Here is a 26,224-nt window from a genome sequence, read left to right on the forward strand (position 1 = left end):
TCCTCGATTTTTTGCTGTAATTTAGAGATCAGAGTGTTATTAGCTTCTATTCTATTTTTCATACCCTCGGTATTATCCTCAATATCTGATATTCTCTGTTCAGCCTCTTGAAGCCTATTGGAGAATTGTCTTACTTCATTTGTTAACATCACTAAATCCTGTTTGATCTCTGATCTAAGCCCTTCAAATTTGGGAGATAAAGCCCCTGCAATACTATCTACTAGAGTTTGCATATCAAATTGCTCTATACCCCTGGGTAGGTTAGTAGTGCTCGAGTGTATTTCAGCCATTGTTTCTATTGCCTGTTTATTTTTCTTATCTCTTGTTTTCCCAACCATGGCTGGAGAGGTGTTTTTCATGTGTAAAGGTGATTTAATATACTTATCCATATAATGCAGAAAAAATAGTGTTGTGTGAGATATACAAAAAGAAAAAGGAAAGTGAAGAAGGAGTGATTAGGTGAAATGAAATGTGAGGGAAAAAAAAAAAAAAAAAAAAAAAAAAAAAAAAGGGGGTGCAGTTAAGTGAAAATGTATGAGAGAATTTCTTTAATTCCCTAAGTGTAGTGATCCACTTGTGACATCTATCCCAGAGAGACAAAGAACAAAAATGAAGAGACTTATCCAGTAGTTGTATAGAAAGTTTTTTCTTCCTTTTCCCTTATTCCCAAAACTACCTAGCAGTAAGTATGGGGCTTCAAACCAGAGAACTTAGTTCCCCTTTCTCCTCTGCTCGTCTGCAAATATCACAATAAATAGTTTCAAACTATTTGCTATATAGTGCCCTTTAACCTATGTTTCCTGTCCAAATTACATTTTTTCCTTTAGAGCAATATCCAATAATAAATTCATGTCAGATAGTTTTAGTCATCACCGTTATAAAGAGGTTTCCAAGCAGAATTTAGGTTTTACATTCCCAATTGTTCACTTTGAGGAAAAACACATTTGCCAGCAATTATTAATGTATTTCTAATACCTTCTTATTTAATAAGTAACCCTACAAGGTTTATTCTACCTCCCTAAATGAGCTGTCCCTCAAATATCCCTTATCCTAGGGAAGGGAAATTTTAAGTACTAAAATCCCTTTTAGTGAGTTCTACTCTGCTATCTGGTCCTGCAACTTAATTGGATAATTCAACCTAATTTTTCCCTTTAGATATTCCTCTGACTAATACCAGTAACCTTCTAGTCTATATACATACTCTCCTTTAAAGTAGAATCTTAATTATACCTTGATTTTTAAATATAAGAAAATAGACTATTCCCCCCCTGCCCTCTTACTAAATTGTTAACCCTTTTATACTAAATATCTTTGAATTTATTGATAAGTGGGGGTCAGATTCTTTATATTATTTGTAAATAGCGTTCAGAACCATATCAAGCTAAACTGGATAAAGATACATATACATATTATAGGTTTAAACATGTACTAGCAAGGGTCAGTAAACAGAGACCGCAATCAGGGCTCTTTCTCAACCAATTTCTTGATATCCTTGGGAGGCAAACCGCTTAATAGCCCTCTTCTTTTCTTCTCCTCTCCCCCTTTCTTAAAAAAAAAAAAAAAAAAAAAGGAAAAGGCCAACAGTCTGACTCCCTTCTATTACTCCCAAACAAATTAAGAGCAGTGTCTGTCTTTTCTCTGGGGTAGGTAAGTTTGTAATCCAGGCTGATGTTTTATACTACAGACAATTAAGACAATTTTTTGTCAAGCAGCCTTTTTAAGCACCATCAGCCCCCAGCAAGAGAGCAGAGAAAGTTATGAACTAGGCGCAAAGCAAAAAGGCATATGGAAGTCTTTTGAAATAAGAGGAAACAAAAAAAGAGATAAGCAAGTCAGTCTCCCTCTTGTTGAAGTCAGTTGGCTCATAAGCAGTGTCCACTTCCCTTTTAAATTCAATATTTATCTATCAGATTAATGTTTTTATTCTAAATTCAGTCCCAGCAAGTTATTTTATGCAGTAGCTGGCTCAAGCAGCCATAGCCCAGGGAAGAAACAGCAAGCAAGCAGAAGAGTTATGCTTATAAAGCGAAGCACATGAGCACAAAGCAACCAGCAGTCACAGAACAACTTATGTAGGTATACTTGCTGTTGTTAGGATTTTTCTTTTTCTCCTCGATTCTCAGGCCAAATTCACACATAATCTTTCCTCTGTGATATTCAGCTCCCTTCTTCCCCTTCACTTTAATGACGGTATTCGGCCACCCTCCTCCTTGATGCTATAATATACTCCTTCACTGGGGTCTGTTACTGCCGCCTAACCACCCGCTCCTCCTTAGGCCTACAGACCTCCCAGTGCGGCGTCTCCGTTCTGCCCCTCCTCTCCCCAGCCAGATCAGTCCACTGAGTCACCTCAGAGAGGGGGGGAGGGCCGGTCCCATCATCTAGTGGCCTCCCTCTCACCGTTGCTCGGTTCCTGTCTCCTCCAGCCCAGCAGCCGCTCCTATCTCCCTCTCGCAGCACCGGTGGGAGGGAGATCTGCAGGCACCGTTGCTGTGCACCAGTTGCCAGGATCGGCATACACGCCGGCCACTCTCAACACTCCTCCTCAGGAGCCCGCTCTCTCAGCGCGTCCGGTCCGCTTGCCTCAACCCTTCTGTTCGTCCAGGGTTGTCCTTTTAGCCGCACTTTCTCCCCAGTCACAGGGGCTCCAGGCACAATATCCCTTGCCTTAGGAGTTCAGTGCAGGAGAAAGCAGAGAGAAGCGCTCCGTGACTTGCGCTTAGCTCCTCCTCCGGATGTCTGTTCCCCGTCGAGAGTATATGCTTTTAATAGCCTTAATAAATTCTCCATGAAAACCCATCCTATCTAGTACCTTCAACATGAAATTCCAATCTATCCTATCAAACGCCTTCTCCGCGTCCAACGAGAGGACGAGAGAAGGCGTTTTTGTTTTGCTAAGGTAGTCGACCAGGGAGATCGTGTGCCTCGTATTATCAGGGGCTTCTCTATCTTTAATGAATCCCACCTGGTCTGGGTGGACCAGAGTCGGTAGGTGTGCTTTTAGTCTGTTGGCTAAAATTTTGGTAAATATCTTGATGTCTTGATTTATTAATGATATGGGGCGGTAACTTTGGCATAGTTTTGGGTTTCTCCCCGGCTTGTGTATAACTACTATTTTGGCTTGTAAAATTTCTTTGGGGATCTCCTTGCCTTGCATGATATCATTACATAATGAAACCACATGTGGAATTAAAATAGATCTATATAGTTGGTAGTATTCCCCCGGGAAACCATCTGGACCCGCTGCTTTACCTGGCTTTAATTCTTTTATGGCATTGAGGACCTCCCTGGTCGAGATCCCAGTGTTTAACTCTTTACTGATCTCATTGTCTAAGGGTGTAAGATTAGCCTCGTCTAGGAACTTTGTCAAGAGTTGGTTAGTCTGGCTCCCTGGTTTAGTTTTTTTGCCATCATAAAGATGTGCATAATAATCCGCGAAAGTGTCGGCTATCTCCTGAGGGTTGGAAGTTAGAGCTCTGTCATTTTTTTGTATATATGGGATAGTGAAAGATTTCGTCCTCTCTCTTAGTTTATGGGCTAAATATCTGTCCGGTTTGTTGGAGTATAGGAAGTACTGTGACTTCAATCTGTGGGCTGACCTTATAGAGGTTTCATTCATCACTGTTGCTAGCTCTTGTCTTTTAGCTTGTAGTTGTGTATATGTCGATGGTGAAAGAGTTTGTTGATGTAATTTGGATAGGGTAGTTATTTGGGTTTGTAAGGTATCTGTCAGAAGTCTGTTGGCTTTGGTAAGAGCAGTTTTTTCTTTAATCAATAAACCTTGAAGGTAGGGTTTATGTGCTGCCCAGATAGTGATAGGGTTAGAGGTTGTTCCTACATTGAAGTCCCAATATTCAGTTAATGCCTTGGCTATGGGTTCCCTTACTGTGGAACCTTTTAAGATATAAGGATCATATGTCCAAGAACGAGTTGCACTAGTGTGAAAGATTTTTTTAAGGTCTATTTGTACTATCGAATGGTCTGACCAGGCACAGGCATGTATCTTGGAGGAGACTAGGTCTGGTATCATAATCTGGCTTATATAGATGTAATCTAGTTTTGAATAGGACCTGTGTGCACTTGAGTAGTAGGTGTAATCCTTAGTCCTCCCATATAGGGTGTCCCAAGAATCCAAGATGTTGTGTTCCAAAAAGACCTCTTTTATTTTTTTAATTGTAGAATTATGTCTTTGTTGTGTTTGAGACAGTGGGGTCTTACCATGACAATATTGTGTATATATAGAAACATTAAAGTCCCCACCTAAAATGATTCTAACATTTGACCACTGGGTTAGTAACTGTGAGATGCGAACAAAGAATGGAGCTTGTGTTTCGTTTGGAGCATAGATATTGCAAAGCACGATCGGTTTGTCATGTATTCTACCCTGGAGTAGCAAGAATCTACCTTCAGGATCCCTAATTGTTTCCTCAGTTATGAACCCGACCGACTGATGTATCAATATGGAAACCCCCCTCTTTTTTTTGTCAGTGATAGAGTGAAAGTGTTGTGTATATCCTTTAGACCAATATTTTGGTATGACCTCCTTAGTGAAGTGTGTTTCTTGTAGGAATATGATGTTTGCCTTTAATCTAGTGTATTGGTTCATAGCTGTCTTGCGTTTGAGATCTGAGTTTAGGCCTCTAACGTTATGTGAAATTAGTTTTAGGTGGCTAGTCATTACACTCTGTTACGATGGTGAGGATCTTTCCCCCCCCTAGATCTGTGTTACCTTTTCTTCTCGCCGCTGTCTGCAGGTCTTGAGATGGTAATTTTCTTTCAGTAGATGGGACTCGGTGGCAAAGTGGACTGCACGGCGGGACACTAACAAAAACATTAAAAAAAACAAAAATATTAATAAACATTACAGGGTATACCCCAACATCTTTGTACAGTATGTGGATAATGCTTCCGCGGATTTTATGTTTGGATAGTACCCAAATAAAAGTATAGAAAAAAAACCTTATAACTCCTCCCTCCCCATAAAAAAAATGAGTTATGGTTTAAAAGTAACATTACATAGTGCTAAAACTGTAAAGGTTTAAACTATCTAACATTTGGCATCAGATGAGATAGTAGTTATTGGTATCTAGACATTCCGTACCACATCACCTTACCATGCAGCTACATACCCTCTAAGTTTATTGTATTTAGAGTGTTTATTTTTGTCTATATTTCTTCCCTCCCTAGCAATGCCATACATCAAAAAAGAAAGGGAAACAATGATAAGAAACCTCTTTAGGTAACCGTCCATTACTGAAATGTGTTAAGGCTTGTTCTTTCTTTTCGGAACTTTGGTCCACTTTTGTCTCTGTGAATTAGACGAGTCTAGTTGCCCTTGGGGCCTATCTTCTCCTTTCTCCATCTGTGGGATATCAGGTGGTTCTAGCTGCAATCTTCGGCACATATCTGGGATCTCTGTGACTTCTTTAAGGTTTAGGGAGTTGCCATTGTGGAGAATGTAGAGGTTAAAAGGGAATCCCCAACGATATCTGATCTGGTGTTTTCTTAAAAGAGTAGTTAGGGGTCTTAGGTTACTTCTCCTCTGTAGGGTTCGTATACAGAGGTCTTGGTAGAACTGAATGACCATGCCCTGGAATTTAAAAGTGGGATGTTTCCTTGCCGCAGTGAGTATCTCTTCCTTTTCTGGGAATCTAAGAAATTTAACGATTACATCTCTTGGGGGGGGCATCTTCTCTTGGTTTTGGTCTGAGTGCTCTATGAGCCCTTTCCATTTGGAATTTCTCATCGCCCCCTTCTCCCGTGATAGCCTGAAATAGTTGGTGCAGGTATATAGGTAATTCTTCCGTCGAGACGGTTTCAGGAATCCCTTTCAAGCGTAGATTACATCTACGAGTCCTGTTTTCAAGGTCCTCTAGCTTATCATGTATCTCACTTACTTCTTGTTCATGTGAAGACAGCTTCTGTGTAAGATTGGATAGTTCATCGGCGGTGGAAGCCTCATTTTCTTCCAGGGTGGCCACTCTTGAACCCAGTTCAGTGATTTCTTGTTTTATGTCTGCTAGACTGGTTGTGACAGTATTCTGAAAAGCATCTATTTTTTCCCACAGCTTGTCAAAGTTTTTGTTAATGTCCTGTTTAGATACTAGTGATTTAAGATCAGCTCTTGTTGCAGGGATAGCGTCCTCCTCAATAGCCTGTGGATCTGAATCATATTCATTTTCATCTTCTGTTATAGCATTCACAGATTCTAGTATCTTTTCGCCTCTCGCAGGTTTAAAAAATAGTGTAGCTGCTTGTGGCTTAAAGCCCTGAGAGAGTTTATTTGGTTTTCTAGCAGACATTTTACCAAGTGATTGTTTAGGTATCCCTTAGCTATTGTAGATATAATTAAGGGTTGTATCTGACGTCCCAGCTTGGAGTGTAATTGTAACCAAGAACCCCACAGGTGGATATGCAGAGAGATTGCTCTAGAGAGTTTTAATGTTCATAGATCAACAGTATAGCTTTTCCCCTTCAAGGAAAGTCTTTTCACATGTTGCAGATTTGGAGTGCGTAGTAGCTTTTAGATGTTTTAGTGTGAGATCTCTCTATTCCTTTCAGTATTCTAACAGAGTGAAGCAGTCGCGGATTATTAGGGCATATTATAGTGTGATCCAAATTCTTCTTTCGGTGTAGCTGGGGAAAGGGATGGCATAATTTATATCATAGTAGGGCTCTGGTTAACCTCCTGACATATTTTGCAGATCTTAAGATCGAGTAGAAGTTGTGTTTAAGCATCAATTTATTGTAAGCAAGTGCTTTATAACTTTGTGGGCGATGCGATAATTTATTATTGATCTCTGGCTGGTATACCAGCACCAAATCTATTGTGTGGCCTTGCTAGGTGCGTGTTGTTTTGGGCACTTATGGATCCCCTGATAGCTTAGGCCGCCGTGGATTAGGCATATTTTAATGTCCCCAGAATGATCTTGAGTATGTGTGAAATTTATACTCTATGTGAGCTCAGTCATTGTTATGTGCCATTCGCCTCCTCTCTTACCGCACTCGGTTCAATACATCGCTGGCCTGTCAGACCGGTAGTCTCCTTACCGGAACGTTCTCTCGCTCGTGTAGCCCAGAAATCTGTTCCTTCCCAGGGAACCTTTGAAGGAGGGCTACCCTCCTGTCAGTTGATTATAATGTGGCCGCTTGAGTACCTGATTGCTTGATTTTGATGCCGCAGTGTTGCCCGATATTAGTCTCGCCACGTGGGCAAGATGGCGACCGGCACCTGAGGGCTTTCTATGAAACCGGGTGAAGATTTAACCCGTGTTGTTAGGTGTCACTCCTTGCTGCTCTCCATTGTCTACCCCATAGGGTCTTAAGGGTACAGAGTCCGTCCTTGTGCAAAATTACACCTATATGCCTTTGTATATTACAGTTCAGCACGGAGCTCTAGTGCTAAGCTGCCATCTCCCTTCAGCTCCAGGCTCCGCCCCCTCAGTTTTGTATATTTTAGATGGTATTAAAACTATTAATTTTGGTATTTGCCAGTAATGTTATCTTTTAAAAATTCTTATACATTTTTATAAAATACTATACCTTTGTTATGTCCAGATAATTGTAGTAGGATTTTACCAGTAACAGGATTTTATGCATTTACAGAACTTTGTTTAAATAGTGTATTAGGTGTGATCAAACATTAGCCAACCCCTAAGAGGGATTAGAAATAGAGGGATAAAATGTGTATGTGGTTTAGTTTTAATTATTAAAGTCAAAAAGAAAAGTTCAATAGCAGGAGGTAGTTTTAGGAGGCCATGTCAGTTAGTAATAGTTGTATTTGAGATAGTAGCAGGGAAACTATATAGGCCTAAGTTATTGAAAACTATTTGGGTACCCTTACAAATGCAATATGAAATATCTGAAATAAGGTGTCTGTCACTCCAAGAGTAAAGTCTATATCGCAATAGGTTTCTACTTCAAATCCACCTATAGACAAACTGAACATGGTGAGCAGACCCTTCAGCAGTATCTGTGGCGCTTAACCGCCTAAAATTATAGTTTGTGGACTTGACGTGAAACTGTGTCAGGGTTGGTGATCCCAGAAGCAGAGGGGGATTTAGCCTTAACAAAATCTCTAATGCTAAAAAGGGCCCAGGTGATCTGCTTCACTTACAATTTACCCCTTTTAGGCACACTAAATGATTGTCATATATTTATCCCAATTATGAAAACTCTGGATTATTTTAAATTAAGCAACAATGAAAGTATCAGGCAAACACAAATAAGCAGATAAACAACATAGGCAGACATCAGAAATACAGCAGGTATACTGTGGCAATTACAAATGACTCTGGTAAAGTCACACTGTATATCCAGCACAATATTAAGGCCTAGATTTAGAGTTGGGCGGTAGCCGTGAAAACCAGCGTTAGAGGCTCCTAACACTGGTTTTAGGCTACCTCCGGTATTTGGAGTCATTAAAAAAAGGGTCTAACGCTCACTTTTCAGCCGCGACTTTTCCATACCGCAGATCCCCTTACGTAAATTGCGTATCCTATCTTTTCAATGGGATTTTTCTAACTCCGGTATTTAGAGTCGTGTCTGAAGTGAGCGTTAGAATTCTAACGACAAAACTCCAGCCGCAGGAAAAAAGTCAGTAGTTAAGAGCTTTCTGGGCTAACGCCGGTTCATAAAGCTCTTAACTACTGTACTCTAAAGTACACTAACACCAATAAACTACCTATGTACCCCTAAACCGAGGCCCCCCCACATCGCCGCCACTCGATTACATTTTTTAACCCCTAATCTGCCGACCGCCACCTACATTATACTTATGTACCCCTAATCTGCTGCCCCTAACACCGCCGACCCCTATATTATATTTATTAACCCCTAACCTGCCCCCCACAACGTCGCAGCCAGCTACCTACAATAATTAACCCCTAATCTGCCGACCGCAAAGCGCCGCCACCTACGTTATACTTATGTACCCCTAATATGCTGCCCCTAACACCGCCGACCCCTATATTATATTTATTAACCCCTAACCTGCCCCCACAACGTCGCAGCCAGCTACCTACAATAATTAACCCCTAATCTGCCGACCGCAAAGCGCCGCCACCTACGTTATACTTATGTACCCCTAATCTGCTGCCCCTAACACCGCCGACCCCTATATTATATTTATTAACCCCTAATCTGCCCCCCTCAACGTCGCCTCCACCTGCCTACACTTATTAACCCCTAATCTGCCGAGCGGACCGCACCGCTATTATTATAAAGTTATTAACCCCTAATCCGCCTCACTAACCCTATAATAAATAGTATTAACCCCTAATCTGCCCTCCCTAACATCGCCGACACCTAACTTCAAACATTAACCCCTAATCTGCCGACTGGAGCTCACCGCTATTCTAATAAATTTATTAACCCCTAAAGCTAAGTCTAACCCTAACACTAATACCCCCTAAATTAAATATAATTTTAATCTAACGAAATTAATTAACTCTTATTAAATAAATTATTCCTATTTAAAGCTAAATACTTACCTGTAAAATAAATCCTAATATAGCTACAATATAAATTATAATTATATTATAGCTATTTTAGGATTAATATTTATTTTACAGGTAACTTTGTATTTATTTTAACCAGGTACAATAGCTATTAAATAGTTAATAACTATTTAATAGCTAAAATAGTTAAAATAATTACAAATTTACCTGTAAAATAAATCCTAACCTAAGTTACAATTAAACCTAACACTACACTATCAATAAATTAATTACATAAAATACCTACAAATAACTACAATGAAATAAACTAACTAAAGTACAAAAAATAAAAAAGAACTAAGTTACAAAAAATAAAAAAATATTTACAAACATAAGAAAAATATTACAACAATTTTAAACTAATTACACCTACTCTAAGCCCCCTAATAAAATAACAAAGACCCCCAAAATAAAAAAATGCCCTACCCTATTCTAGATTACTAAAGTTCAAAGCTCTTTTACCTTACCAGCACTGAACAGGTCCCTTTGCGGGGCATGCCCCAAGAAGTTCAGCTCTTTTGCCTGTAAAAAAAAACATACAATACCCCCCCCCCAACATTACAACCCACCACCCACATACCCCTAATCTAACCCAAACCCCCCTTAAATAAACCTAACACTAAGCCCCTGAAGATCTTCCTACCTTATCTTCACCATACCTGGTTCACTGATTGATCCAGAAGAGCTCCTCCGATGTCCTGATCCAAGCCCAAGCGGGGGGCTGAAGAGGTCCATGATCCGGCTGAAGTCTTCATCCAAGCGGGGCAGAAGAGGTCTTCCATCCGATTGAAGTCTTCATCCAAGCGGGATCTTCTATTGTCATCCATCCAGAGCGGAGCGGCAGCATCCTGAAGACCTCCGACGCGGAACATCGCAATCAGCCAATCGGATTGAACTTGATTCTGATTGGCTGATTCCATCAGCCAATCAGAATATTCCTACCTTAATTCCGATTGGCTGATAGAATCCTATCAGCCAATCGGAATTCGAGGGACGCCATCTTGGATGACGTCATTTAAAGGAACCGTCATTCGTCGTTCAGTCGTCGGCCAGGATGGATGTTCCGCGTCTTCAGGATGCTGCCGCTCCGCTCCGGATGGATGACTTTAGAAGATCCCGCTTGGATGAAGACTTCAATCGGATGGAAGACCTCTTCTGCCCCGCTTGGATGAAGACTTCAGCCGGATCATGGACCTCTTCAGCCCCCCGCTTGGGCTTGGATCAGGACATCGGAGGAGCTCTTCTGGATCGATCGGTGAACCTGGTATGGTGAAGATAAGGTAGGAAGATCTTCAGGGGCTTAGTGTTAGGTTTATTTAAGGGGGGGTTGGGTTAGATTAGGGGTATGTGGGTGGTGGGTTGTAATGTTGGGGGGGGGTATTGTATGTTTTTTTTTACAGTCAAAAGAGCTGAACTTCTTGGGGCATGCCCCGCAAAGGGCCCTGTTCAGGGCTGGTAAGGTAAAAGAGCTTTGAACTTTAGTAATCTAGAATAGGGTAGGGATTTTTTTTATTTTGGGGGTCTTTGTTATTTTATTAGGGGGCTTAGAGTAGGTGTAATTAGTTTAAAATTGTTGTAATATTTTTCTTATGTTTGTAAATATTTTATTATTTTTTGTAACTTAGTTCTTTTTTATTTTTTGTACTTTAGTTAGCTTATTTCATTGTAGTTATTTGTAGGTATTGTATTTAATTAATGTATTGATAGTGTAGTGTTAGGTTTAATTGTAACTTAGGTTAGGATTTATTTTACAGGTAAATTTGTAATTATTTTAACTATTTTAGCTATTAAATAGTTCTTAACTATTTAATAGCTATTGTACCTGGTTAAAATAAATACAAAGTTACCTGTAAAATAAATATTAATCCTAAAATAGCTATAATATAATTATAATTTATATTGTAGCTATATTAGGATTTATTTTACAGGTAAGTATTTAGCTTTAAATAGGATTAATTTATTTAATAAGAGTTAATTAATTTCGTTAGATTAAAATTATATTTAATTTAGGGGGGTGTTAGTGTTAGGGTTAGACTTAGCTTTAGGGGTTAATACATTTATTAGAATAGCGGTGAGCTCAAGTCGGCAGATTAGGGGTTAATAATTGAAGTTAGGTGTCGGCGATGTTAGGGAGGGCAGATTAGGGGTTAATACTATTTATTATAGGGTTAGTGAGGCGGATTAGGGGTTAATAACTTTATAATAATAGCGGTGCGGTCCGCTCGGCAGATTAGGGGTTAATAAGTGTAGGCAGGTGGAGGCGACGTTATGGGGGGCAGATTAGGGGTTAATAAATATAATATAGGGGTCGGCGATGTTAGGGCAGCAGATTAGGGGTACATAGGGATAATGTAAGTAGCGGCGGTTTACGAAGCGGCAGATTAGGGGTTAATAATAATATGCAGGGGTCAGCGATAGCGTGGGCGGCAGATTAGGGGTTAATAAGTGTAAGGTTAGGGGTATTTAGACTCGGGGTACATGTTAGAGTGTTAGGTGCAGACGTAGGAAGTGTTTCCGCATAGCAAACAATGGGGCTGCGTTAGGAGCTGAACGCGGCTTTTTTGCAGGTGTTAGGTTTTTTTTCAGCTCAAACAGCCCCATTGTTTCCTATGGGGTAATCGTGCACAAGCACGTTTTTGAGGCTGGCCGCTTGCGTAAGCAACTCTGGTATCGAGAGTTGAAGTTGCGTTAAATATGCTCTACGCTCCTTTTTTGGAGCCTAACGCAGCCTTTATGTGGACTCTCAATACCAGAGTTATTTTTATGGTGCGGCCAGAAAAAAGCCGGCGTTAGCTTTTCGGCTCGTTACCGACAAAACTCTAAATCTAGCCGTAAGTGTGCAAGCTGTGGGATCACTGCACAAACCCCAGATCAATCATAGAAAGTACACAACAGCAGCACCACTTAAAATGTGAACATTTTTTTTTGCACTTTCACAAGAAGAAATCTGTCTCCTAAAAGAGCTGAATGCCGCATTTTCAGCATTCATTTGCTAATGAAATACACAATGCACATGATCAGATCAGTCTTCATGATTTAAGGGTCCACTTTTTAAAAAAAAAAAAAAAATATATATATATATATATATATATATATATTTTACTGTACAGCCAGCTGAAGTACTGGACTGTCCAGTTAAATACTGGACACCTGTGAACCATAGCTGTATATTGTTTAAGACTGGGTACAACCTGGTGCTTTAATATGGGTGTATGGGGGTGTAAAAGCTTCCCGGTCATTTACATTGCATCCTTGTTGAGCTAAGGAGGAAAGTGAAAATTGCCTGTCTCTTCTAATGTGCTGTATTGCCTAACCATGCCCAGACCTGCATAGCTATGCCCCTGACTGCCAAGTCCTTAAAATTGGCCACTTGCAACTTTCAACTCTGCCTGTATCAGTTCTGATTACATAAAATCAAGAAAATAGAGAGACGCACTCACTGAGACAGAAGAATAGCTAGAAAAACTTCTGTGCTTGTCCACAAGGCCAGTGCCACTCAGGGTGCAGTCTCTCTTTGCACACTATGCCTTTTCACAGAGAAAAAAATATCATGTAGCATATCAGTCTGATCCTGCCCAATTACAGTCCAGCACCGAAATACCAGGCAATTCTTCTCTGACCTCGTCAGTGAGGCCTCGTCAGTGAGGTGCAGTTGCATATCTCTAGGGCATGTGGGGTTGCCTTTTCCTTGTTTAGAAAAAAATTGCCTGGTATTTCGGGGCTGGACTGACCATGTCGGCGGGGTCAGACTGATATACTACAGGAAAGTTTTCCTCTGTGAAAAGCACAATTGGGCAGAAAGAAGCTACTACCAGGTGGTAACCGGGCCATAGAACAAGCTATTGATGCTGCTGTTCGTTCCTGGCAGACTGCTTCTCTTTCTGTTTTGCATCAGTTCTGATTACACCCATAGACCATTTAAGACAAAGCTTACATGCAAAGGTAGTGTTTCCCCTAATAAAAAATATTTCCTAAACTGCAATGTTTCAGTCATATTCTTATGAGATATTAAAGGGACATAATACTCATATGCGAAATCACTTGAAACTGATGCAGTATAACTGTAAAAAGCAGACAGGAACATATCACCTGAGCATCTCTATGTAAAAAAGGAAGATATTTTACCTCACAATCTTCTCAGCTCAGCAGTGTAAGTTCTGTGTAAAAAGTTATACTCAGCTGCTCCCAGCTGCAGGTAAAAAAATAAAAAAAAAAAATGAAGAAATGAACAGCAGCCAATCAGCATCAGCAGTGCTGAGGTCATGAACTCTTACTGTGATCTCATGAGATTTGACTTAACTCTCATGAGATTTCATAGTAAGCTTCCTTTACCTGATTGGTGAAATAATGTGAGAGTTCACAAGGCTCATCCCCTAAGATGTCCCAGGACAGACACACTAAAATGCTGCTTAGAAATCCTTTACAATGGGAGGTGGCTACTGAGGAACTTTTGAGGTAAAATATCTTTCTTTTTTACATAGAGATGTTCAGGAGATATTTTCTAGTCAGCTTTTTACAGCTATCCTGCATCACTTTCAAGTGTTAAAACATTTGGGTATTATGGCCCTTTAATATAAGCTATATTGTTCACTACTATATAATGAGGACAAAAAGTGTCCTATAAGGTAATTACACATCAGTATAAGTGACTGCAACTTCATTACCAAGGCCCAAAAGTATACTTTTGGTAATTTATTTTATGGATTTGCTTCCAAATGCTGTTGTATAGCATATAAAGATAAAGGTTACACAAATGTACAGATATTTTTTTTATATATCATTTTGAGATATTTTGTAGACTGTATATTATTGTATTTGTGATTTTATTTTGTTTCAATTACAGAATGTGGAGGCATTTTTAATTCTTCTTCAGGAATCTTAAAAAGCCCAACACACTCCTTCACAAATTATCATAACAACATGAACTGCACCTATCATGTCATTGCTCAGGAAAACAAAATTGTGGAGTTAAAGTAAGCTATGAATCCTTTTTAAATTATTATAATTATTATTTTGTTTTAAAAATACATGAACGTAGTAAAACGCCATTGGGATATACATTTGCTACATAATATGTGTAAAGATTGTTTATTTGTTTTTTTAATTTATATTAATTGCAGCATTATGAGCATTAGGTATACCCCTTATATTAATTCAAAATCAAAGTAATGATAGTGTGTAAAATTGTAGCTAATCATTTATAGGACACATAATTGTAAAGATAGCTGAGCCAACATATTTATTTTGAAAAAAAAAAAAGCCAGAATATCTAAAAACATTCAACAATATAACTTGGCTATAATACATAAGTTGCTGGCATAATCAAGGACATCAGAAGCTGAAATATCTACATAAGAACCCAGTGACCGCATATGATAAAATATGATACGTAAAATGCAGAAAAATAAATTATTTGCAGAAGAAGTATTATGTTATAAATATCATAAATAATACAATAGTTTAGAAAAATGCCACATGGAGCTTTTAAGGACTATAGTAGCTGATCCATATGTGTTTATGGCAACCAAGGAGATAAATCTCACAGAGTTTCTGGCACAAAGGGATGAAATCATTTGTTTATGTATTACTTGCATCCAAAGGGGCAGGATAAAAACACTTCTATGTTTTTGTTGCTAACAGAAAAAAAGGGTAAGGCCATTTTTGTGTTTGTGTTTCTGGTTTTAAGTAATTAAATCATTGCTTTATATATGTTGCTGGCAGCTAAGGGGGTTCTCTGAAATTTTATGCATTTTAGATGTTGCATTTTGTATGCAAATTAACAAATTAATTTATTTTGTATCTACGCTAAAAATAAAATACAAATTTACAAATTCTAGTGTTTTAGTCTGAGTATATAAGAAGAATATATATGAGAATATAAGAAACACATTTAAATAGCAACAATTTAAATTCCTTTTGTTGGCTTATTTAATTTGGTCACTAACGGCTAGATTTGGAGTTTTGTCGGTAACGACCCGAAAAACTAACGCCGGCTTTTTTCTGGCCGCACCATAAAAATAACTCTGGTATTCAGAGTCCACATAAAGGCTGCGTTAGGCTCCAAAAAAGGAGCGTAGAGCATTTTTAACGCAGCTTCAACTCTCGATACCAGAGTTGCTTACGGACGCGGCCAGCCTCAAAAACGTGCTCGTGCACGATTCTCCCATAGGAAACAATGGGGCTGTTTGAGCTGAAAAAAAACCTAACACCTGCAAAAAAGCTGCGTTCAGCTCCTAACGCAGCCCCATTGTTTGCTATGCGGTAACACTTCCTACGTCTGCACCTAACACTCTAACATGTACCCCGAGTCTAAACACCCCTAACCTTACACTTATTAACCCCTAATCTGCCGCCCCCGCTATCGCCGACCCCTGCATATTATTATTAACCCCTAATCTGCCGCTCCGTAAACCGCCGCTACTTACATTATCCCTATGTACCCCTAATCTGCTGCCCTAACATCGCCGACCCCTATATTATATTTATTAACCCCTAATCTGCCCCCCACAACGTCGCCTCCACCTGCCTACACTTATTGACCCCTAATCTGCCGACCTGACCGCACCGCTACTATAATAAAGTTATTAACCCCTAATCCGCCTCACTAACCCTATAATAAATAGTATTAACCCCTAATCTGCCCTCCCTAACATCGCCGACAACTAACTTCAATTATTAACCCCTAATCTGACGACCGAATCTCGCCGCTACTATAATAAATTTATTAACCCCTAAAGCTAAGTCTAACCCTAACACTAACACCCCCCTAAATTAAATATAATTGTAATCTAACGAAATTAATTAACTCTTATTAAATAAATTATTCCTAATTAAAGCTAAATACTTACCTGTAAAATAAATCCTAATATAGCTACAATATAAATTATAATTATATTATAGCTATTTTAGGATTAATATTTATTTCACAGGTAACTTTGTATTTATTTTAACCAGGTACAATAGCTAAAATAGTTAAAATAATTACAAATTTACCTGTAAAAGAAATCCTAACCTAAGTTACAATTAAACCTAACACTACACTATCAATAAATTAATTTAATACAATTCCTAAAAATAAATACAATTAAATAAACTTGCTAAAGTACAAAAAATAAAAAAGAACTAAGTTACAAAAAATAAAAAAATTTTACAAACATAAGAAAAATATTACAACAATTTTAAACTAATTACACCTACTCTAAGCCCCCTAATAAAATAACAAAGCCCCCCAAAATAAAAAAATGCCCTACCCTATTCTAAATAACTAAAGTTCAAAGCTCTTTTACCTTACCAGCCCTGAACAGGGCCCTTTGCGGGGCATGCCCCAAGAAGTTCAGCTCTTTTGCCTGTAAAAAAAAACATACAATACCCAAGCCCCCCAACATTACAACACACCACCCACATACCCCTAATCTAACCCAAACCCCCCTTAAATAAACCTAACACTAAGCCCCTGAAGATCTTCCTACCTTATCTTCACCATACCAGGTTCACCAATCCGTCCTGAAGAGCTCCTCCGATGTCCTGATCCAAGCCCAAGCGTGGGGGCTGAAGAGGTCCATGATCCGGATGAAGTCTTCATCCAAGCGGGAGCTGAAGAGGTCCATGATCCGGATGAAGTCTTCTATCAACGGCATCTTCAATCTTCCGGATCCATCTTGCAGACCTCCGACGCGGAACATCCTGCTGGCCCGACGGACTAACGACGAATGACGGTTCCTTTAAGGGACGTCATCCAAGATGGCGTCCCTCGAATTCCAATTGGCTGATAGGATTCTATCAGCCAATCGGAATTAAGGTAGGAAAATTCTGATTGGCTGATGGAATCAGCCAATCAGATTCAAGTTCAATCCGATTGGCTGATTGAATCAGCCAATCAGATTGAGCTTGCAATCTATTGGCTGTTCCGATCAGCCAATAGAATGCGAGCTCAATCTGATTGGCTGATTGGATCAGCCAATCGGATTGAACTTGATTCTGATTGGCTGATTCCATCACCCAATCAGAATATTCCTACCTTAATTCCGATTAATCCTATCAGCCAATCGGAATTCGAGGGACGCCATCTTGGATGATGTCCCTTAAAGGAACCGTCATTCGTCGTTAGTCCGTCGGGCCAGCAGGATGTTCCGCGTCGGAGGTCTGCAAGATGGATCCGGAAGAAAGAAGATTGAAGATGCCGTTGATAGAAGACTTCATCCGGATCATGGACCTCTTCAGCTCCCGCTTGGATGAAGACTTCATCCGGATCATGGACCTCTTCAGCCCCCCGCTTGGGCTTGGATCAGGACATCGGAGGAGCTCTTCAGGACGGATCGGTGAACCTGGTATGGTGAAGATAAGGTAGGAAGATCTTCAGGGGCTTAGTGTTAGGTTTATTTAAGGGGGGTTTGGGTTAGATTAGGGGTATGTGGGTGGTGGGTTGTAATGTTGGGGGGCTTGGGTATTGTATGTTTTTTTTTTACAGGCAAAAGAGCTGAACTTCTTGGGGCATGCCCCGCAAAGGGCCCTGTTCAGGGCTGGTAAGGTAAAAGAGCTTTGAACTTTAGTTATTTAGAATAGGGTAGGGCATTTTTTTATTTTGGGGGGTTTTGTTATTTTATTAGGGGGCTTAGAGTAGGTGTAATTAGTTTAAAATTGTTGTAATATTTTTCTTATGTTTGTAAATATTTTTTTATTTTTTGTAACTTAGTTCTTTTTTTATTTTTTGTACTTTAGCAAGTTTATTTAATTGTATTTATTTGTAGGAATTGTATTTAATTAATTTATTGATAGTGTAGTGTTAGGTTAATTGTAGGTAATTGTAGGTAGTTTATTTAATTAACTTATTGATAGTATAGTGTTAGGTTTAATTGTAACTTAGGTTAGGATTTCTTTTACAGGTAAATTTGTAATTTTTTAAACTATTTTAGCTATTGTACCTGGTTAAAATAAATACAAAGTTACCTGTAAAATAAATATTAATCCTAAAATAGCTATAATATTATTATAATTTATATTGTAGCTATATTAGGATTTATTTTACAGGTAAGTATTTAGCTTTAATTAGGAATAATTTATTTAATAAGAGTTAATTAATTTCGTTAGATTAAAATTATATTTAATTTAGGGGGGTGTTAGTGTTAGGGTTAGACTTAGCTTTAGGGGTTAATCCATTTATTAGAATAGCGGTGAGCTCCGGTCGGCAGATTAGGGGTTAATAATTGAAGTTAGGTGTCGGCGATGTTAGGGAGGGCAGATTAGGGGTTAATACTATTTATTATAGGGTTAGTGAGGCGGATTAGGGGTTAATAACTTTATTATAGTAGCGCTCAGGTCCGGTCGGCAGATTAGGGGTTAATAAGTGTAGGCAGGTGGAGGCGACGTTGAGGGGGGCAGATTAGGGGTTAATAAATATAATACAGGGGTCGGCGGTGTTAGGGGCAGCAGATTAGGGGTACATAAGGATAACGTAGGTGGCGGCGCTTTGCGGTCGGCAGATTAGGGGTTAATAAGTGTAGGTAGGTGGAGGCGACGTTGTGGGGGGCAGGTTAGGGGTTAATAAATATAATACAGGGGTCGGCGGTGTTAGGGGAAGCAGATTAGGGGTTCATAAGGATAACGTAGGTGGCGGTCGGCAGATTAGGGGTTAAAAAAAAATATTCGAGTGTCGGCGATGTGGGGGGACCTCGGTTTAGGGGTACATAGGTAGTTTATGGGTGTTAGTGTACTTTAGAGCACAGTAGTTAAGAGCTTTATAAACCGGCGTTAGCCAGAAAGCTCTTAACTACTGACTTTTTTCCTGCGGCTGGAGTTTTGTCGTTAGATGTCTAACGCTCACTTCAGAAACGACTCTAAATACTGGAGTTATAAAAATCCCATTGAAAAGATAGGATACGCAATTGACGTAAGGGGATCTGCGGTATGGAAAAGTTGCGGCTGAAAAGTGAGCGTTAGACCCTATTTTGAGTGACTCCAAATACCGGCGGTAGCCTAAAACCAGCGTTAGGAGCCTCTAACGCTGGTTTTCACGGCTAACGCCAAACTCCAAATCTAGGCCACAGTGAATTAGAACACAATAAAACAGTACAAATGGGGACTGCTTCATGATCAGCAAATTTTGTGTAGCAGCTCAATTTGTACAACCGTATCTAATAATTGCTATGGCTATATGTGAGTCATCAAAATGTTATGGATCATAAGGCTGATCACTATGAGTAAAACCAAAAGGGTATATAATGAGCGCAGAGTGGGGCCACCAAACTCCTGAGACACCTAGGAGTCCCTATCATAGGTTAAGCAGTAAATATAAATCTTAATGAACAGGAGCACTACAGCTAAAGGTGGATGAAGCAATAAAAATTCTATAAATGATGTGGATGAAGCAATAAAAACTCTATAAATTATGTGGATGAAGCAATAAAAACTCTATAAATTATGTGGATGAAGCAATAAAAACTCTATAAATTATGTGGATGAAGCAATAAAAACTCTATAAATGATGTGAAACAGCGTATAAACACAAATGTGTATAGAAATATCCAAACAATATGATAAAATGTGGCAGTGTCAAGATATAATAAGGTGCAGAAAAAATGATCTAAACCGTGATATTCAGACTGATAAAGATAAAGGCAATTACTCAATGTCCAATCGTATATGTAAATAAATAATGGCTATGCCAAGGTTTAATAAAAAACATGTAAAACAAATATTAAAATCAATTTCTATAGATATCTAGCAATAGCTAAAAACGGACGTCTCCGTTTGTATAAGAAAAAAGGTTGCCACCACATTAAAGGAAAGGAGGAGGGGTAAAAACAGTCAAAGATTGTCTTTTTCTTCAAGCAATATGAATTGTAAATCCGGATAAGGAATTAGTTTGCGAGCACAAACGGCAGGCTTACCCCCAGGCAATGTGTAACTCGATTATCTCTGTGAGTGAAATTACAGCTGTAACGGGATGACGTCACCTTTATGGGCGCCGTCCTGGAAGAGCAATTTGATTGGTCCTTCTCCGATCAGCTTGAGAAAGTTGCTGCCGTACTCCACAAAACAGAGTATCTGCTCTTTAGTGCCTAAAAGCAGGCAGGGTACTCTTTAAAGACGGTGTGTGGAGAATGCGGGTGTGGAATAAGTAAACAATATTTCCAATTAGAAAAGGTCAGTGACCTCACTGCGGACCAAGTTGGCAGTTCTCAGTGCACAAATAAGCACCAATATGAAGTTAGGTCGTGCTGGCTTGTTAGATCGTGCTCCAATCTTTTCAGCCAGAGTTCACAAGCGTCCCAGTTTCAAATAATGCAGTAGATACTGTAGCTTCAACTACAAAGTGGATATATAATGTCCAAGGATGTAAGTTGCAACCCACAGACATTATATATCCACTTTGTAGTTGAAGCTACAGTATCTACTGCATTATTTGAAACTGGGACGCTTTTTATTGGTGCTTATTTGTGCACTGAGAACTGCCAACTTGGTCTGCAGTGAGGTCACTGACATTTTCTAATTGCTCATCCAGGACGGCGCCCATAAAGGTGACGTCATCCCGTTACAGCTGTAATTTCACTCACAGAGGCAATCGAGTTACACATTGCCTGTGGGTAAGCCTGCCGTTTGTGCTCGCAAACTAATTCCTTATCCGGATTTACTATTCATATTGCTTGAAGAAAAAGACAATCCTTTCCTTTAATGTGGTGGCAACATTTTTTCTTATACAAACGGAGACGTCCGTTTTTAGCTATTGCTAGATATCTATAGAAATTGATTTTAATATTTGTTTTTACATGTTTTTTATTAAACCTTGGCATAGCCATTATTTATTTACATATACGATTGGACATTGAGTAATTGCTTTTATCTTTATCACTCTGAGTATCACGGTTTAGATCATTTGTTCTGCACCTCATTATATCTCGACACTGCCACATTTTATCATATTGTTTGGATATTTCTATACACATTTGTGTTTATACGCTGTTTCACATCATTTATAGAGTTTTTATTGCTTCATCCACCTTTAGCTGTAGCGCTCCTGTTCATTAAGATTTATGATCACTATGACCAGTCAGGTACGGAGCTTCTGACCTCAGTTACAAACTTACCTAAAAAAGGTCTTAGCTGAAAAATGTCTCATCTAGTCAGTCTCTTCTGGAAATGGGTCCCTTAAAGCTCCCTTACTTGTCATAATCCGAGCCTTAATTGTAGGTCGCTCCTGCTTATAGAAAATATCTCATGTGTGTAGCCTAATACAGTGTTTTTCAACCAGTGTGCCATGGCACACTAGTGTGCCGTGAGAGATCCTCAGGTGTGCCACGGCAGACTGACAACAGTGTGACATATTTTTTAAACTTTGCTTGTTTTTTACTCCCAGTGCAGGGGTAGTTTGTAGGAGGCATGGCATAACAGCACAATACATACAGTATGTGTGTGTTTGTGTGTATGTGTATATATATGCTGTATTAGGCTACAATGTGTGATTTTTTTTAAATTTTGGGATGGTGGTGTGCCACAGGATTTTTTAATGTAAAAAAGTGTGCCACGGCAAAAAAAAGGTTAAAAATCACTGGCCTAATACATATTCCTATTAAATACAAAACAAAATGTAATATTGCTGTACCCAACACCTTTCTGTTTTTATACACATATACCAAAGTGATTTGTAACAAATTACATATAACTGCATAACAAACCACACTAGTAAGGTTTAAATTCCAGTAAATGACCCTCAGTGAAATATGATATATCAAAGGTCACACATGACCAGCTATAGCTGGTTTAGGCTGTGAGGCCTGTGTGCTAGGGGTGAAAACTCTTACTTGAATGTAGGCTGAGATATACTGGACATGCTAGTGTGATTCAAACATGGCTTAGTCAATCTAATAGGTGAGGAATAAAACAAGGTCATTTCAATGTTGGTCTATAATATATATATATATATATATATATATATATATATATATATATATATATATATATATATATATATATATATACTGTGTATATATATATATATATATATATATATATTATTCAAATGTTTTACTCATCTACACTTCTGAAATATTCTGATGCTGGATTTACAATATTATTTTCAGTATTAAGACTTTGTAATCTTTTGTTTACAGATTCAATTCATTTGATGTAGAACAATCCTCTTCTTGCTTATATGACTATGTGGCTGTATATGATGGTTCAGATATCTACAGTCCGCTTCTTGGAAGGTTCTGCGGAAATGTGTTACCTACTGTTCTAAGGAGCACCTCTAATAATTTATTCCTGGTGTTCAAGACAGATTCAACTGCCACTACAGGTGGCTGGAAAGCATCTTTCAGACAGACCTTGGGTAATCTTTTTTTTCTCTTACAAGTGTAGATTATATTATAGTTGTAAACTTAAATGGGCACAAATAGATTTTTTTCTTTAAATACATCATTTAAATGCAACGTTTTCAATGACTAAATCCAATACTTTCTTGCATGAAGATTTCTGTTTTGCTCAGTTTATTAGGGACAGTCTACTCCACAGTTTTTATTGTTTAAAAATATAGATAATCCCTTTACTACCCCTTCCCCAGTTTTGCATAACCAACACTGTTATATTAATGCACTTTTTCACCTCTGTGATTACCTTGTATCTAAACTTCTGCAGACTTTCCCCTTATCTCAGTTTTTTTTAAGACATGCATTTAGCTAATCAGTGATGACTTAAATAACTCCATGCGAGTGAGCACAATGTTTTCTATATGACAGCCATGAACTAGCAGTGTCTAACTGTCAACATTCACTAAGATAAGAGGCAGTTCAATGGCTTGGAAATTAGCATATGAGCCTACCTAGGTTTAGCTTTCCACAAAGAATACCAAAGCAAATTGGATGATAAAAGTAAATGATAAAAGTAAATTGGAAAGTTGTTTAAAATTGCCTGCCCTATTGGAACCATGAACGTATAATGTTGACTAGACTGTCCTTTAAGAACCATTGCCTCTAGATCTTTCAAATGCCCACAATGCACGTCTCTATAAATTATTCCTGTAGCATGTCCTTAGCCAATACAGATAAACATGTGAGTAATTCTGAGTAGCAAGCTTTAGAGGACAGTGGAAAGCATGTAAGGCCACTGCTCCTTAACTCATGCTCTACCTCTGAGGTGGTGGATAGCAATCATCCCGATCGGTGGCATTGCACAAGCATTTCACCAGAAATGCTTGTGCAATGATAAATGCCGACAGCGTTCGCCCGACATTTGATAAATCTACCCCTAAGCCACAGGACCTGGTGATCAAAAACATGTCTGCATTAAGGGAAATTACGCAAAATCTTTAGGGCAGTTTTTAAAAAAAAATCCCCTTTATAAAATTATCAGGGCCAAAGTGTTAACACATCATAAGTAAATGAAAAGAAACTCCATGGGAAGCAAAATTTGGAAAGACTGCACATAATTTAAGAATTTAAAAAAAAAAATCAGTATTAAACTTCCATAAAAGAAAAATGCAAAATAAAAATCATCTTTTTGTGCACAGTTATTTTGGGTACCAACTCCTACTAAGCATGTGGAAGAGTTGACAGTATATACCAGACCTATTCTGCACTTTTGTTCAGTGCAGAATGCAGAAGAAGGCAGCCGCTTGTGGCATTAGTCTGTTTTTGGAGCTGGATTTCTTCTATACACTGGGTTTGCACAGATCTTATTGTGTTGCACTTTCACAAGAAGAAATCTGGTTCCAAAAAAAGCCAAATTATGCGACCAGCCGCCGCATTCAACATTCTGCAGTGAATGAAATTGCTGAATGCACAGGTCTAGTATATACATACATGAATTTGTGATTGGCTGATGTCTGTCACATGATTCAAGGGACACGGTAATTAAAGGAAACCAAATTAGACAGGGAAAAAAAAACTGTCTACTATTCATCTGAAATTCAAAGTAAGAGTTATTGTTGCATTGTCTTTTCTCCAACATTGGTGTGTCCGGTCCACGGCGTCATCCATTACTTGTGGGAAATATTCTCCCCCACAGGGAAAGGCAAGGAGAGCACACAGCAAGAGCTGTCCATATAGCTCCCCCTCTGGCTCCGCCCCCCAGTCATTCTCCTTGCCGCTCTGAACAAGTAGCATCTCCACGGGGATGGTGAGGAGTTTGTGGTGTTAGTTGTAGTTTTTTCTTCTTCTATCAAGAGTTTGTTATTTTAAAATAGTGCTGGCTTGTACTATTTACTCTACAACAGAAAAGTGATGAAGATTTCTGTTTAAGAGGGCTATGATTTTAGCACAAGTAACTAAAATCCATTTCTGTTACCACGCAGGACTGTTGAAACCAGAGAACTTCAGTTGGGGGTAACAGTTTGCAGACTTATCTGCTTCAGGTATGACTAGTCTCCTTCTAACAACACAGGCTAATGCTAGATGACAGTCATTTTTCCCCTCAGGGAAAACAGTAAGCCATTTTTCTTTCACCTCAGCAAAAAAGATAACAGGCTTCCCCTTTTTGATTTTTATGCTGGTAGACACTGTCAGGGGCCAAATCGATTGTTTTTTATTACAATATGATGGCAATTGAAATGTTTTATAAGCTCATATACACTTGGGGACATTTTTTATTGATCTGGCTTGCTTTAGACACCTAAATTTAGTCAGGAAGGCCCCTTCACTCTAGTGTACTGAGGGAGGAGGCCTCATTTTGGCACTTCAGCTGCGTAGTTGACTCCAAGGCAGTGCATGCAGTTCCATGTGAGAGGGTCCTGTGGCTCAGAAAGTGACTCCAGAAGGCTTATTTCTGTGGATGATTGACCCCTAAGAAAGGTAAAAGCTGCAGCAATGCTGTAAGCAGGGATTGTGGTGTATAAAAATGGTTAAATCCAACAATTAGCTCCGGTTTGCTTGTTTTAAGAGCTAGAGTCTCCATATTTGCTGTGCAATACTTTCTAAGCATTAAGACACTGGGGTCCAAATTTCAGAAAAATCGGATATTGCCTTCATAGTTTTTTGAACATTCAGAAATAAAGTGTGTCATTTTATTATTTAAAGAGACAGTAACGTTTTTGTTTAAAATCGTTTTTATTACATTGTTTGCCTGCCTAAATCTGTTTAACATGTCCGTGCCATCAGATAACCTATGTTCTGTGTGTGTAGAGACAAATGTGGTTCCCCCTTCGAGTGTTTGTGATAATTGTGCCATAGCGTCCAAACAAAATGAGGACAGCTCTGTTACATTTCATAATGTTGCCCAAGATGATTTATCTAATGAAGGTAGTGGGGATAGTTCTACATCCTCTCCTTCTGTGTCTACACCAGCTTTGCCCGCGCAGGCGACACCTAGCGTGCCAGTGCTTATTTCTATGCAACAATTAACAGCAGTAGTGGATAATTCTATAGCAAATCTTGTATCCAAACTGCCAGCATTTCAGAGAAAGCGTGATTGTTCAGCTTTAAATACAGATAAAAGGGATGAACAATCAGACGCTGACGATGCTTTATCTATTTTACCCTCACATCAATCGGAATTGGCTGTGAGGGAAGGGCTGTCTGAGGGTGAAATTTCAGACTCAGGAAAAATTTCTCAACAGGCAGAACCTGATATAGTAGCATTTAAGTTTAAGCTAGAACATCTCCGCGCTTTGCTAAAGGAGGTATTAGCTACTCTGGATGACTGTAATTCTATGGTAGTACCAGAGAAGTTGTGCAAATTGGACAAATTTTTAGAGGTCCCAGTGCACGATGACGCTTTTCCAATACCCAAAAGGGTAGCAA

At 38.9% G+C, this 26,224-nt stretch overlaps 1 protein-coding gene across 1 annotated transcript in view; it reads left to right on the forward strand.

Annotated features, from left to right (window-relative positions):
* CUBN (cubilin) overlaps positions 1 to 26,224 on the forward strand; it is a 749,121-nt gene that overhangs the window by 634,642 nt on the left and 88,255 nt on the right. The window contains exons 58-59 of the mRNA XM_053713984.1: positions 14,341 to 14,470; positions 22,604 to 22,821. Of these exons, the coding sequence (XP_053569959.1) occupies positions 14,341 to 14,470; positions 22,604 to 22,821 (348 nt within the window). The remainder of the gene's footprint in view (positions 1 to 14,340; positions 14,471 to 22,603; positions 22,822 to 26,224) is intronic.

Source organism: Bombina bombina, chromosome 5, assembly GCF_027579735.1.
Source record: "Bombina bombina isolate aBomBom1 chromosome 5, aBomBom1.pri, whole genome shotgun sequence".
NCBI lineage: Eukaryota > Metazoa > Chordata > Amphibia > Anura > Bombinatoridae > Bombina > Bombina bombina.